A 15620-nucleotide genomic window follows, 5' to 3' on the forward strand; every position below is an offset into this window, starting at 1 on the left:
GTGTGTAATGGGACTTCTAGGAGGTATTCTTCCAATGAGCCATGCCTGGGGCATCTCTTGTGAGAGTCACATAGGAGTCATCCTTACAAGTTACCCAAACCATTTCAAATGGCTTCCCTTAACATAGAGGAACTGTGGATGCTCTCCAAGTTCTTCCTGATCACCAAGCACCTCACACTGTGCAATATGCATTGATCATTGAAACTGCCATGCCTAGTGACCACTGTGTCCTGCGTACAGAGAGACATAAAGTCATAAAATATCAGGATCTGCAGGTACAAAAGTGAGCAATGTGGAAGAAAGATACTCTGATAGTTTCAGTAGTAGTAGGAGCAATGGGTTTTATAAAAAAAGAATCTACGATCATATTTAGATATGTTACCAATCCATGTAACCCCATACGAATTGCAGAAGGAGTCATTACTGGGCACATTGCTGGTGCTGCGAGGAGCACTTTTGGTTGACATCAGATATTGAAACAATACTAATTTCATGAACTTTAATCATACTTTGACTTAGGAATGGGGTCTATTCGTGTCATAGTATTAGAAACCCAGAAGATTTGGAGAAATTAAAAATGCAATGTGGAAGAAAGATACAAAGACTGTTACAATAGTAGGAGCAACAAGTCTTATAAAAAAGAATCTATGATCATATTTAGATATGTTACTAATACATGTAACACCATACGAATTGCAGAAGGAGTCATTACTGGGCATATTGCGGGTGCTGCGAAGAGCACTTTTGGCTTACATCAAAGAGTGAAACAATACTAATTTCATGAACTTTAATCGTACTTTAACTTAGGAATGGGGTCCATTCCCATCATGGTATTAGAAACCCAAAAGACTTGGAAAAATTAAAAAAGTAATAATAGTGTTGACATCTAGGAACAAAGTCCAAGCAATAAACTAATTTACTCTTCCTGTCCTTACTTACAGTTTTGTAGTGACTGACTGGCCCTAAAAGGTATTGGATTACCGGCCCTAAAAGGTGTTGGATTGGTTGGACAGGAAAACAAGAAGGATGCTTTATGTTTATCATATGATTTATAAAAATCAGTGTATGCCAAAATTATATATTCCCCTTTTTGAAGATGATATGGACCTCCTTAAAATTGATTACATGTATAAATCTACAAAACTGCATACATATCTGCTGACTTCACAAGCTGCAAATGTAGTTTAAAGTTTTAAAACATGAGGTGAATAAACCTAAAATGACTTCCCTGATTAGTTTAGCAGACACATATTGGTGTCAAGTGGGAATGGAAATGAAACCAGAAGTAGATAAAAATCAGACAGCAGCTGAATGTGCTAAAAGCAAAAGAAAGAATATAAACTGAAGGATTAGATGAGAAAGCAGGAAATGTGGAAAATGCATAGATATAGTTGCAAGTGTAGAAAACTCTTGGAACAATCTCATGTTGATCAGGAACGAATGCAGGAATGGTTACGAAGAGGTGAATTTAAACCAAAAGACGAAAGATCAATATTGGCGGCCCAAGATAATATTTTCAAATTTTTCTTATATCATATTTCACAAATGTAATTATTGCTTTCTAAGCCCACATTTGTGAGTTTCCAAATTAGTGGCATTATTCCTGTTCATCTCCATTTCCCAAATCCTGTCTCTGCTTCATTTCCAACATACTCTTGATTCTTCTAGTCATCTCTTGCGCTTCCTTCCTTCTCTTCAGCATTTTCTGTTGAAACATTGGAAAATATTTCACTGGCACACTCTCTCTGTGGTCTTTATTACCAGAAGAACAAGAAGCAGAATCTCTTTCTATTTCACAGCCCCCTTTTTGTTGGACAAACTTTTGTATTTCCTCCTTGGCATGTACTTCATCAAACAATTATTTTGTCCGACAGGGAAGAATATTTTGAAGATAGCTGGGTATAGCAGTTTGAATCTCATGCCTACTTCTTGACAATTTTTTTGAATAGTGGAATAAATTGACTCCTTTTCTGCCTCGTGTACAATGAGTAATCATTCCGCACAAAGACTCTGCTGTCTCCCACTTTTAGTACTTTGTCCTTCTGCCACAGTTTTGTCAGAGTCTCTGCTGGTAGGATTACATATTTACTATTAAAAGTCTAGTTTGCTTTATCATAGCCAGGTTTGGAGCATACACGTGATGTGTCCTTTCATTTAACAACTACTGCTGTGGAGTATCAATCTAGTTGCTTATTTGTGCTTTCATAAAATTAATGCAGTATCTTTTCTTCTTGTGCAGTCTCATATTCAGCCAGCATTTTCTTCATTTATCTGTTTATAGCTTCTTCCATTTTTTTCCAGACTTTTGTTGTTTCAATTGATATACAGTTACAGTCACCTGAAGGTAAGAGGATTACATCATCTGCAAACTTCAAAGACCCAATCATCACATCTCTATCCTAGATACTCTTCTAACTTTACTTCACTATCATCTACTAACTGGAACATCCTAAAAATCCTCCCCACAGAGTATGGTATAATTGAATTCAATACAACATTTCTAAATATACTAAATATCCTTGCACTTCCTGGAAGGAAGAGACTGAAAACAAAACATGCAATTTGGTTATCCAAAAAGAGTAGAATGCTAATGCAAGATAGAGGAAAAAGCATGGAAAGTATGTTAAAAATCTCCATATCTTGAAAACTTCAGAATGTTTTGCAATCATACTGAAAATCAAATAAATGAAGGCAAAAAAAAACTATACTGTAATAACTTTGAGAATAATACTAAACACAACTCTAAAAAGTTTTGGACATCCATTAAAGAAATCTTACATTCCGGACAAAAACTAAAACCAAACCCCTCTCCCAATAACTCACCACTTGCAACACAGTTCAACTCTTATTTTATAGATAGTATAGTATCTCTAATCAAGGATTCCTCAACATCTAATCCCAATCCTGCCTAATAGGTGCATATCACCACATCCACTTTCACCTTCAAACCTGTGCCTACATCCTATGTAAAACTACTCAAAAGCAAACTTAAACTGTGCTCTTCTTCTGCTGATGACCTTCCAAGTAAGTACCTAAAAGAAGCAGCCAATAACATTGACTATACTATCTCAATCCTTATAAACAGGTCAGTATGGGAATCACACATTTCCTTTCTCTGGAAAAAGTCACACATTATTCCTGTACACAAAGGAGGAAATTCAACAGACATTAATAACTTTAGATATATAGCAATCTTATCCCCCATCGCCAAAATACTTGAAAAATGTACTCAAAACAATTGCAAGACGATCTCTTGCAGGAAGAAGTCTTGTCCCCTACACACCATGGCTTCCATCCTTTCCGTAGAACTAGCACTGCTCTTCTAACCTAAATAGATATTATCATTAAAGCTAGAGATAATGGCAAACTAATCTCTTCCATATTTCTAGACTTGTCTAAAAGCATTCGTCAAAGTTTGTCACATCAAACTTCTACTTCAAATGTCCTCACTAGGTCTCTCTTAGCTCACCCTTCTGTGATTCAAAAGCTACCTGTCCAGTAGGTTTCATTCAGGAAAAATGGCACTCCACACTCTCTCCTTACCTCCCAATCACCACCAGTGTACCACAAGGCTTTAACCTTGGTGCCCTCCTCTTTAACATTTTCATCAACACCCACTATACTTCCACAGAACAGGCCACCCTAATGTAATACTCAAATGATTCCACTCTAATTTGCACATATGACAACATGGTACCCCTCCAAAAAACTACTCAGGAAGCTTTAACAGCCACTGAAACATGACTTTGTAACTCAAAACTCATGATCAATCCAAAAAAGACCAAACTACTACTCCCCCAAGTCCATCTCTCATGAAAAAGCTTGATAATACAAACATTGATAACACTTCTCATAGAAAACTGTTAGGGGTGATAGTGGATGATAATCTTACATTTGACCTACATATACAAAATTGTTTACAAAAAACTCATCAAAAAGTAGAGCTGCTTTACAGAGCCCAAAACTTTCTCACCAACACAAGTAAAACTATACTTTACACTACTTATTTCCTCCCCACTCTTCTTTATAGTGCTCCCATCCTTACTAGCCTCCAGGCTTCACAAAAATTAAAACTTGAACAATGCTATAACAAAGCTGCTAAATTTGCAGCACATACCCCTTTCAGAACCCACCACGGTATAGCACTGAAAGCCTTAATTGGTTAGAACTGCCACTTCAGCTAACATATACACAACTTCTTGGCACCTGCAAAATTATCCAGCAGCCTGTCCAGCACTAAAAAATATTCTACACAACAATGTTCCCAGTCAGTCATTGCAATCCAGTGACCAAAAACTCCTATCTGTCTTGAAACTTAGCAGATCTGTTGGGCATTGTCTGTACTTGTACAAGGTTGCTAAGTCCTGGAACTCCTTACCTGTATCCATCAGGTAGATACCCCCCCTCCCATCTTTCAAAACCAATCTGAAAGACTTCCTAGCTAAACTCTGGCTCTGTTCTTGCTCAAAACCAGGATAAAGTATATCCCTAAATGTGAAAAAGCACATTTTCATTCCTTGCACCTCCTTATTCTCCCTTCTTCACTTACTCCTTTACTGCTATCTAATTCTCTTCCCTGACTTTCTCTCTAAATATACCATAAGTCTGTTTTTTCCATCACTTCACACTGCAGTTCCTATTTGTATTGGACTAACTTACTTTTAATTTCTCTACAAACTGTCTAAAATTTCTTTAAATATTAAATGATTGTTGTATACCTTGTATCGATTCTTAACCAAAGTTTTTTATATTATTTGATATTATGTCTAATTTGTATCGTTATTTAAACTGCAGATGTTGTTTTATTTTTGGAGATCGTAAGATTATCATTCTCAAAATGTTTTGTAATAATTTGGAGCTTTTCTCCCTGTGCCTTCTCTGAAAATGGGCTTACTACCCATTCAGACTTTCACAGTAATCAAATGTCAATAAATAAAATAAAAATAAATAAACCTTAGCTGCATCTTGATATACTGTATATGAAAACAAGATCAGGAATGCTGCCAGTCCTGGGTTATTTTCTCTGACATAACTGAAAGCACATCATTTGCTCATGTTTACCCACAGTTTACTACACACCTCTCAACCTCTTAGTGCAAGAAATCTGGACAAAGCCTGACATAACAGGGGCACAAAGGCCTACAAACAGGGACATATTTTAAGTGTTTCTCTTATAAACTTAGAAAGTTGCTAGAATAACAGGATTTGTGTTGGCATGCATTGTCTGAAGGATATGAAGTCTGAAATTCAAATGCATGTCATTATTTATTGACTTTAATCCTTAGATCATCCCAGTGATTTGTTAAAAAATCACAGTGTTTATGAGGCATAAATGTGGACATTCTGCAAAAATCTATACAGTTGAGAGGTATGTGCATACATTCTGAGACATAGGGAAAATAAACAGGGCAGTTTTTATAGGATGGGACTTTTCATGTGGCTATATAGAATAATATAAATGCATTAAAAAGCAAACAGTCCCATTATGAAAATGGAGTATTACACAACAGAAATTAACAATAATGTTGAAAACTATAATGTTATGTTTGCATTAATGACCACCTGCATCTGTAGTACTTTTTTGTTTATATAATACTATTAACTACAGTTTTTGTTTCATTCTGCCTTCCCTTCCATGCTGCTATTTTTTTATTATTCATTTAGTACAGCCCCTTGTTTCACTGTCATCATCCTTTAGCACTCATATTGCTGTGTGTCAATGCCTTGTTGCACTGCACTATATTTCTATGATTATGTTAATTTCTGACCTTTGTTATTATTTTCCTCTTGGTGACAATCCAGGATATTCTTCTGCTTTATATTTTTATTTTATCTAAAGTTTGATACTTTAGTTTTATATCACTAGATTCTCACTTTATGTAAATTTTCAGTGCATGGAAGAAAATGATAGAATACCTAATAACAGTGGTACAAGCCGTGGTGGTGCAGCGGTAGCGTTGTTACCTCACAGCAAGAGGTTCTCCCGTTCGATTCTCGGCTGGAGTGCCTTCTGTGTGGAGTCTGCATGTCCTCCCCGTGGTTGAGTGGTGTTCAAAAGACATACGTGAATGGGTGTGCCTTCATTGAAGGTTGGGCATCGAGCTGGCTCCTCGGCAACTGTTGAAAAAATCTACTGCTAATCATTAGCGGACCAGAGTTCCGCTGTGGTGACCCCTAACCGGGAAAAGCCGAAAGAACAACAATAATAACCTAATAACAGGAGCAGCAGATTGTGCCTAATGTATACATAGGAATACCATTACTACTTTCACAGGTTTGCAACTGCAAAACAAAGCTGTCTATATTTGCTTCCAATGGAGAACATGTGTAGTTTTCTGTTTGTTTCCCTCATATATTGCACAGCTCAAGCTTTTTTTTTTTTTTAACTGGGGTTCAGAAGCCCAGTTCTTGTTGCTAATAATTGAGATGTTCCTATAAAACATTTGGATACACTTATTCCATCATGCGGTAGAAAGCCTATTGACCAGAGAGTAAAAATAATGTATAGGTCTCAGAATAAGCACTGACAAATTTCAAGTGATAAAGCATGAAAAGGTACCTTGGATTAAACAATGGAGGTAGCCTAAAAAACTGTATTTTATAATGTGTAAGTGAAAAATATGACTTTACAGCATAGGCAAAGCTTCTGTTCTACTAATGCCTGAATAGAATAATGGTTACCTAAATTTATCAGATATCTTAGAGTTCACTACACTTTAATGGGTTGTTTTGAGACTTTGGGGATACCACGGAGATTATTTGTTTTTTGTTGGTACTTTGGTTTCTGAGACCAAGGTTTTTGTTCCATCAAAGGATATCTTAGAGTTCAAAGATATTTTTTTCAGTGAAAGCTACCCATGTACAGTTGTTAGTAGTATTGTATAAATAAAACAGTATTAAAGATAAAGGTTCTCATTATTCATGGAATGCATGCATTAAAAAACAGTTTCATATCTTAACTCTTAATATCTGATGGTATTACTGCTCACTGTCAAACATGGTGTCTGACACCATTATAAACTTGATAATGTGTAACATATAAAGTGCTCCCTTGATAATGTGTAACATATAAAGCACTCCCAGTGTTGTGATCTGTATCTGTTTATATATGAGGTAAAACAGAAGCAGAGTGTTACACAGGTAAAGCCAACTTCATTTGTGAGTAAACAGTTACAGATAAACAAGTAATTTGAAGTCTCATCAACTGTTGCTGTTTAGAATACATGTTACATGTGTCATGGTTGAACCAGCGCATCCATCCACTGCTGTTATAACATCAGACTTTGTTTTGTGCTCCTTTTTTAGGTAAATGTGGAAGGGCCTCATTGTGACAGGTGTAAGCCTGGGACATTTGGACTAAGTGCCGAGAATCCACTTGGATGCAGCAATTGCTATTGCTTTGGCCTAACCACACAGTGCAGCGAGGCAGTGGGATTGATCCGTATGTGGGTGAGTGCTGAAGCCATTGAAGTGGATAATGTGATAATAGAGCTTCCTGCTGCTAGCTGTAAGGTACACATGATGTTGTGTGCTAGAAAAATGAAGGCTAGCAACTTTTTCACTTACTAGAACAATAGCGGAGTCATATGTGACTCAACCATTGCTGCTCTAATGTCATGCTTGTCTGACTCTTTCAAAGGAAATTATGTATATATTTACAAGCAAAAGGCACCTGTTACTGATTTATTTTTTGTTGAATTCAGCTGAACATTTAATAATTTCATAATGAATGCAGTACAGCCAGTGATATGTGGTTCATTTTAAAACTGAATCACAATAGTTCTCTTACAAAAACATTTTATTCTTATTCAAGGTTAAAGCACATTAGAGAACAATCAATTTCTCCAATAAAAGAGATTAATAGAACAAATCAAGGACATTATTCATAAGTTCCATTAGCATAATAAATATGACAAAATAACTGAAGTGTTCTTTTGAATAGTCTTTATCTTAAATACTCCAAGTAGCTTTTTGCAAGAAACTAGGACATGCTGACAAATGGAAGCTTTGAAAAGCTTGTACATTTGAATATGCATATTTTATTTGTGCTATTCTCCATATCTTATGTGCAAGTAGTATTTTTTATGATTACCTTTAACTTTCTCTGCTTTTACAACCTGCTGTTTAAATCCTTTAAGATCTTGCATTGTGATACCACATTTTTCGTAACAGTAAATGTGATGTCAGTATGTCTGCTGCACCGTTATTTCAGGTTAGGAGATGACAACAGATTGAGTAAAGTTGATCAAGAATAAAAGCATTTTGTTTTGAAGTATTTCTTCATATCGAGAAATATTGTGAATTAAACATGCATTCAATATTAAGCAACACATATGGAGTTCTGATGAATTTCTATAGAATGTCTTACCTTTTCTAATAGAGTTAACCAAGGAAGTATGCCCATTGATAGATACATGTTGTTATTTAGAAGAAGAGTATTTTTTATATCTGAAAATGTTTAAGAGGAGCCTCGGGTACTGCATATCCCTTAAAAGAGAGTCACACAAAACTTGTTCCAAACAGGAGTAACCATCCAAACTATTTTGTTTACTAGAAGTCCTTGTTTATACTTTTCTATCTGGGATCTTGAATCAAAGGTCACTTCTCATGTATTCCCAGAATAAGTCACCTCATTGTTGTGACACTTACAAGTCTCTGTTTTGTATGATGCTGTTTTATACAACATAGTTTTTTATACATAATTTGTGCTTTGAAGAGTGATGCTTCATTTACAATAGACCTGGGTGCAGTAAAAATTATTTGAATTGTTAATATGCATTTGCAAAATTAAAAAAAAACATACAGTGTAACTAACTCTCTGAAGTTACATGTCCCTGATTATCAAACATGCTGAGCGCAACAGCTGAATTAATCAGTCCCTTGCAAAAATAAATGTAAGTATTTGTTTCAGTGGAACAAGCGGTTCTGCATTGCTCACTGGGAGCAATCCCTCTCACATCCCAGAACTACATATACATCCATATAAATCTATTCCACAGCTGTACAAGTATGAAAAGGGAAGCTGTCTTCCAAAAGAAAGGAATTACTGTTGGCATATAGTTGGAAACTACACTGGCTACGATTTTTTAGAACAATGACCAGTGAATTTAACATTGTCAGGTTGTGATCGGCAAGTTGGTTTCTCAGGGAACTGTAAAGTGAGCCAAATCTCAGCTGAGAAATCCTGCCTAAACATAAGTTTTAAAACAAAATCTATTGTGAAAGTACAAGAAGGTATTTTGGAGGTGTGAGTTTAGTTTTATACATTCACTTCTTTTGTATGCTTCATTGCCAAAGCACATCTTTAGGATGTATCTGCCGGTAGCTATCACACCTTCTCATGCATTATTGCTTGCAGTCACAGGTATTTGTATGACCACTTGTAACTAATGAGTTACTACATTCTGTTTAAGTTGTCTTATATTATGAAATTACATTATTATATAGATTGCATCCTGATTAAGTTGATGCATATCAGATAGGAGTAAACTATCCATGCCCCAAAAGCAGTGTAGAGTATTGATTTGAATTGGACTTCAGATTATAAAATGCCTTCTCTTTTGTTGTTGTAATGATTTACAATGAGATTAATCTTTAAAACAATAAAATGACAAAATAATATTATTTAAACTGTGTCATAACTGGTCCCTGTGACAGTATACATTTCAGGTTAATATAAGTCACATTGTTAAATCACTATAAAAGACAGTGAGCACCCGCATCAAAAACATTGTGTGTATGTGGTTAAAGCTCCCACACAATATATGTATTATTAAATATTGATTTTTTTTAAAAGCTTGACATTGTGATGCTCACAAAATAGGGATGAGCAAAAATCCAATAAAACCCTGATGCTGAAAGTCATAGCAAATATTAATTCCCTAGGTGACTTTGAAAGTTTTCATAGTACTGCCAGACAATGAAAAAGCTACAAAAAAGAATCAATAAATTTGCCTACATTCTTCCAACATGGTCAGTGTGAAACAAAACAGAAGGTGGCCACATACTTATTTAATTATTATTTCTAGTATGTTTTTGCAGGTACCAATATGTAAATTCAGATTTTGTAAGGGGAAGCTTACTCAGATGAAAACTGGTTAATTTCCATTTCTATCCCTAGAGCATATACTAATGGTGGCAAAGAACATCTTAGCAAATGCTGCAGGTTCACACTTTTGGTATGTGGCATAAAAGCAGTTTCTAATAGCAATATCTGCATGAATAATTTCAAATGCACTATTTATGCAATAGACATTTTTTGTTTAAAAAATAATGTATTAATATATGTATTATTTAAACCAGAAAAGTGCTGAGAAAAGTACACCTTGAAAATTTCTGGATATGTGTTGTAAATAAAGACCTTTTTTACAGAAGTATTATGGCAGCCCTGAATGGATTTCTATATCTGATCATAATGAACAGAATTTTGTAAATAATGTGATTTTCATAGTTGTTTTGTCTGAAAAGTAATTCAGTGGATAACTGGTCTTTCATACACAAGAAATATTCTGTCAGCCTTGTTCTGTAGTTCCTTAGATTTGCAAACAATGTAAAATGTGCCCATGAAGTTGCCTAGTATTAACATTATAAAACGTAGGGAATAAGGGTATGTCTAACAATGCATGCATCATGATATATATTGCGTTCTACTTTTGTGGTGTGCGTGTGTGATTTCCCTCATGTGAAAGAAATCAGTGCATTTTGTTATTTTCTTCTGGAATGCAAGCATTTTATTTGTAAAGAAATGTTTGCTTATAAAATAATATTTCACTCTGAGTTGCTGAAGTAGCACTTGGAATATCCCATGGTGAGTTCATGAAAAAGCTATAGAATTCCCATTGTGTCAGCAAAAAGAAAATAAAGGTTTACTGCTCAACAAATAATAAATGATGGGAATGTTTTTCAACAGTGTATTTCCATTGTTGATAGATGCTTCTTTTAAGGGTCACTATTGACATTATTCTGGTTGTATTGTTTAATGCAGCAAACAACATGAGAGTTGGTGGCTGTCTTCTTAAAAGGTTAGGAGTTTTGTAGCAGACATTACTGTAGCTTGGTGGGCAAAATTGGCATTTAGAAGGATAGCAGAAATAAATGTAATTTACCAACAAAAATGAAAGGAGTTTATTCAAGTTCCACATTCTTTTATTGAGCATTCCTGCCAATGCAATCTGGTAGATGTTTACAAGCAGCAGTCAAGCAATACATGCAGAGGTGTATGTTTTGAAACACTTTCAAACAGGAAGACATCATTTTATTTTACAAAAATTGTGGTCTTTTATGCTACATTAAATTCCTGACATTTTTAGATGATGGAGTATATATTTCTGCCTTTTCAGAAGGAATGTTTACAGTACTTACTGCTATAACATAAAAAAACAGCATGGATAAATCCAGAGTGTGCGTCTGCACTAGTATCTGTGTGTATATATATATATTAATGATTGAATCTCCTGTCCATATACCATACTCTGTTCTGCCCCTTCCTATATGTAGGTTCAGTGTGACAGCTAGTCCTTCACTGTCTAGTCACATCCATTTAGGACATAAGTATCCCAGATTCAGTCTAGACAATAAAAAAAAGTATCAATGGTCATAGGTAAGTATTAGACTAGTTGCCCTTGTGGCTCATTTTAACCATAGTCATTTTTCTTGGTGAGAATCAAACTCTGTACCACTTGTCTGTGAATTAAATACCTTAACCATTATTCTAATCCCCAACTTTCAACTCTTTCTTAAAAGTTTATCCATCCAGCTACAGATGACATCTTGGTTGGTTGGTACTAAGCTTGCTGCCCTTGTTTAACATTTTAAGCCTAGCTAATTCCTCTTTTAAGGGTGAGAATTGAACCTTGTACCTAATGACTGTAAGGTAAATACATTGACCATTATAATGACTTGTAAAAATACAAGCTGTGTATGCATATCTGATGCTATAATTGCATACAGTGTATGACACTGAGTGCAACAACAAGACATTGATTTGATGTGTAATGAAATAACCTTATGAATATAATAGATGTTTCTAAGGAATAAGAATAAGTAACACATTTTCTGAATCATGGTAAATCAGATTTTTTGTTTTTTGCACATCATGTGACAGATGTTGCAATAATGGATACATTGGAATTAAAGTCAGGTGATCATTCATGAGTGAAGAGGTTAGTGACAAACAAAGGAAATAGTGTGAACAGAAAGGGGAAACTAAGTTTCAGAGAATACTTAAAGGTACATCCATAACTACAGTACTTATCAGAAACGTTGATTAATGTGAGAGTTCTGCATTAAAGCTATGGGCTCCTATGTGATATGAGGCAAAGTATGAAGGTGCCTGTGTTGTTCCCTATGCTTAAAGCAGCTACATTTTGTGGTTTCTTGTAGGAAGGCTTTAAATTTTGCCCCAAATGTTTGGTAGACATTTATGCTTCTCTTGCTGAATGGGATAGATGCCTATATTTCGGTGCCTGCTATTGAAAAAGAATGATTAGTGAAATGTCTCTTTCTATAGGGTATAAGAATTCAGAGTGCATTCTGAGAGAGGGTGGCTAGAGATTGTAGGTTCCTTTTGTTGAAAGTCATCCTTCCAAGTATTCAAATGAGTGTAGCTTAAGAAGTCTGAATAGGAAGGAACCTAGCAGGAAATTAGGTCTTTGTTGAACAGGAATGCACTTTTTTCTTTAGGAGTGCACAGAAACGCTCAGTTCTGCAGTGAAAGTAATGATGTGGCAAATTATATTTGAGGTGGTTTAAAGAGAGATCTGATGTTGTCAGTTTTCATTCTGTCCTCAATATATAAGATCTTATGGGTTCAGATCCAATACCTGGATCCATCTCTGCCACTACACTAGCTCATGGCCACCAAAAAAGCACTTGAGCTCTTCCCTATCCATAACACACGAACCCCTAACATACCTCAGATCTCATTTGCTGCTTCAAGAATAAGACATGGTCACTATTTCAGCTCTCAATTTGTTGTTCAGATATGTTTCTTTGAATTTATTTCATAATTCTAATATGTTCAGATATCTCCTCCCTTTTTCTACTAGACTAATTGTAATTATTTTTACCATAGTTGGTATTTACCTTTTCCATCTTACATAATTTACACGTTTTGTGTAATCTTCATACCATTGCTGGTATGCCTGACTCTCTTTTATAAAAAAAAAAATGTTTTTCTTTCTTTCTTTTCTTCTGTGTAGTTTCTTACAGTTTGTCAGATTGTCAGAAAAAGGCCCTTCGGGGTTTAAATAATGTGAAAAATGTGGGCACAATTTGCCTCTATCAGATGCACATTCTGTATGAGTGTATTATATCTAGGCCATGATCACCTAAAGGTTGAGTGCAGCATATGCCAAAATTTTAATCCATGGGCTATTACTGACCATAAAAATAAACTCATACTGAAAGGGTTGCTTAAAACACCTTTTTCTGAAGTGATTACTGGATCTCAACCCTCCAGAACCAAAACTAAGGAGAGTATTTTAAAATCTTCTAAACTGTAAGGATCCTCAACTCCTTATTCTTCAGAGTCTACCAAGAAAAAGCAGAAGTTGGATCAAAAGGCATGATAATTTCGGTGCCAGATCCGACAACTCATTCTTCAGCTTAGAACACCTTGGATCCAGCTCCTTTACCTAAGACTAGGTACTCCTCCTGTAGACCCAGTACTGTCTAGAGTTCCATCAACATTTCTGGAACTTTGACATTCAAAATCCCCAGCCTTGGCATATTCTAAGTTTTCCAGAAGTCTAACTGAAGCTGATATGGAAAGGATGATGAAGAGATTTCTCGCAGCACAAATTCAGAAGGAAGTTAAACTGGCTGCTTCCCCTGTGGGTTAGGAAGTCTTAACTTCTGTCACTCCACCAATAACAACACATTCTCTAATGCGACCCATCATTTCAGAGCTCTTGGATCTGAGTCTTCTGGATCCATCTGGTTCGGATCCAAAGATGGTCTTATCTTTGGATCCAAGGACATCTGTCAGTGAACTGGCTCTGACATCCTCAGAGCCAGATGACTCTCAGAGCCAAAGCAATCCTGTCAGGTAAGAGGTGTTGGAGTCGACTCTGAAGTTTTCAGAGACATCTCTACCCCTTGGAACTTCAGCACTGGACAGATTGACTCTGTCTTCTGCCTTGAGTAGATTGCCTTTGGGGAAGAGGAAGTCAGTGGGCCAGAAGCCTGGCTTCTCAGCGCTGTTGTCTTCTTTCTCCCCAGAGCATTCTGCCTTTGATGTGGTGAAGAGGGTTGTCTCTGCTCTAGCAGAATCCTGCCTCCTCGGATATTCTTTCCAGATCCCAGATGTCTCTGCTCCTTGGGCCACATCATTCTATGCCACAGGGACAGCCAGCCCAAAGTCTTGAGACCATCCAGCAGGGTTTCACTGTCTCTTCTGATATTTCACTAGAGCATCCTGCCAAAGAAGTTCCTAGGAAGAAAAACTGCAAAAGGAGGCACTTGGACTCCCCTAAGGAGTCAGTAACCATGGATACTCATTTTGATGAAGGGGAGGAGTCCCGTGATCACTTTCTGAAGATGTTTCATTTGGAGACATTCTTGAGATATTTAAACAGACAGGTGGTTGGTCCTCTGGTAATCTTTCCCCAGAGGAGGCAGTATTCCTGGAAGCCTTTGGAGTTGACCTGTCTACCTCCTGGGTTACTCCAGCTACTGATGAGCTCATTGAGTGATCTCTAGGTGGCTGTGAAAGGAACCTGACTCATTTTAGCTAATTCCTAAGAGACCAGATCAGATTCTGGCTCCAACAGCAGGTAAGGAATTCTGGAGTAAGAGGGTGCCCATAGATGCCATGGTCATAGTGGCAGCCACCAAGAAGGAACTTGCTGAGTAGTGTTCCATTATTCATCCCCCTAACAGGGAGTCTAGGGTGTTAGATAGATTTCAGAAACATGTGTATGTTTTGGCGGGATTTACTCTTTGGTTGCTGAACTATTTGGCACATGTTACAAGACTACAAAGGGATTTGAACAAGGAACTTTCAAAATTCCTTGCCAGGACCACTACTGCTGAGGCTCAATCTTCTGTGGCCTCCCAATTGGCTACCCTTAAATCTATTTCAATTTCATCCATGAGGCATATGTTGTATTCAGCTGAAGGTGCCTCAAGGGTGGTGGGTTTAGGTATTTCCTTCAGGAGGCATGCTTGGATGTGCATGTGTGATTTTTGTGGAGCCCTTCAAGTTTTTGTTCATCAGTGCACTTTTTGATGGCAGTTTGTTGTTTAGCCCAAAAGTAAAGGACTTACTCTCCAGGTGTGAAAAAGATGGAAAGATCTTTTCTCAGTGGGAGTACATTTCTGACCCCCCCCCCCCCACAAGATTTTTCTCTAGGAATCAATGAGGTGGTTGAAAGATGTGGTTCAGGAAGTCCCAGAGACCTTTCCAAGATCCATGTGGAATAAGGCTCCAGAGAGTTAGGCATTCAGCCTCTGCTCCTCTTATCATACCAACCATTTGAGAGAACTACGAACACCAAGTTTCAATCTTACTACTGAATTTGTTGCATGTGACTATATTTCACACCAACTGCTGTTTTTACTTATTTAAGAAAAGATTTTCTGTTGCTGTATTTAATTTAGGAAAACAAACTGTGATGCTT

General features: G+C 36.5%; 1 protein-coding gene across 13 annotated transcripts in view; it reads left to right on the forward strand.

Annotated features, from left to right (window-relative positions):
• Window positions 1-15620, forward strand: part of LAMA2 (laminin subunit alpha 2) — a 4753606-nt gene that overhangs the window by 3114152 nt on the left and 1623834 nt on the right. For all 13 annotated transcript variants that reach the window (XM_044064325.1, XM_044064371.1, XM_044064344.1 and 10 more), the window contains one exon: window positions 7306-7449. In XM_044064325.1, the coding sequence (XP_043920260.1) occupies window positions 7306-7449 (144 nt within the window). The remainder of the gene's footprint in view (window positions 1-7305; window positions 7450-15620) is intronic.

This window comes from Protopterus annectens, chromosome 1.part0 (genome assembly GCF_019279795.1).
Source record: "Protopterus annectens isolate FY-2018-M chromosome 1.part0, PAN1.0, whole genome shotgun sequence".
NCBI classification, from domain to species: domain Eukaryota; kingdom Metazoa; phylum Chordata; order Ceratodontiformes; family Protopteridae; genus Protopterus; species Protopterus annectens.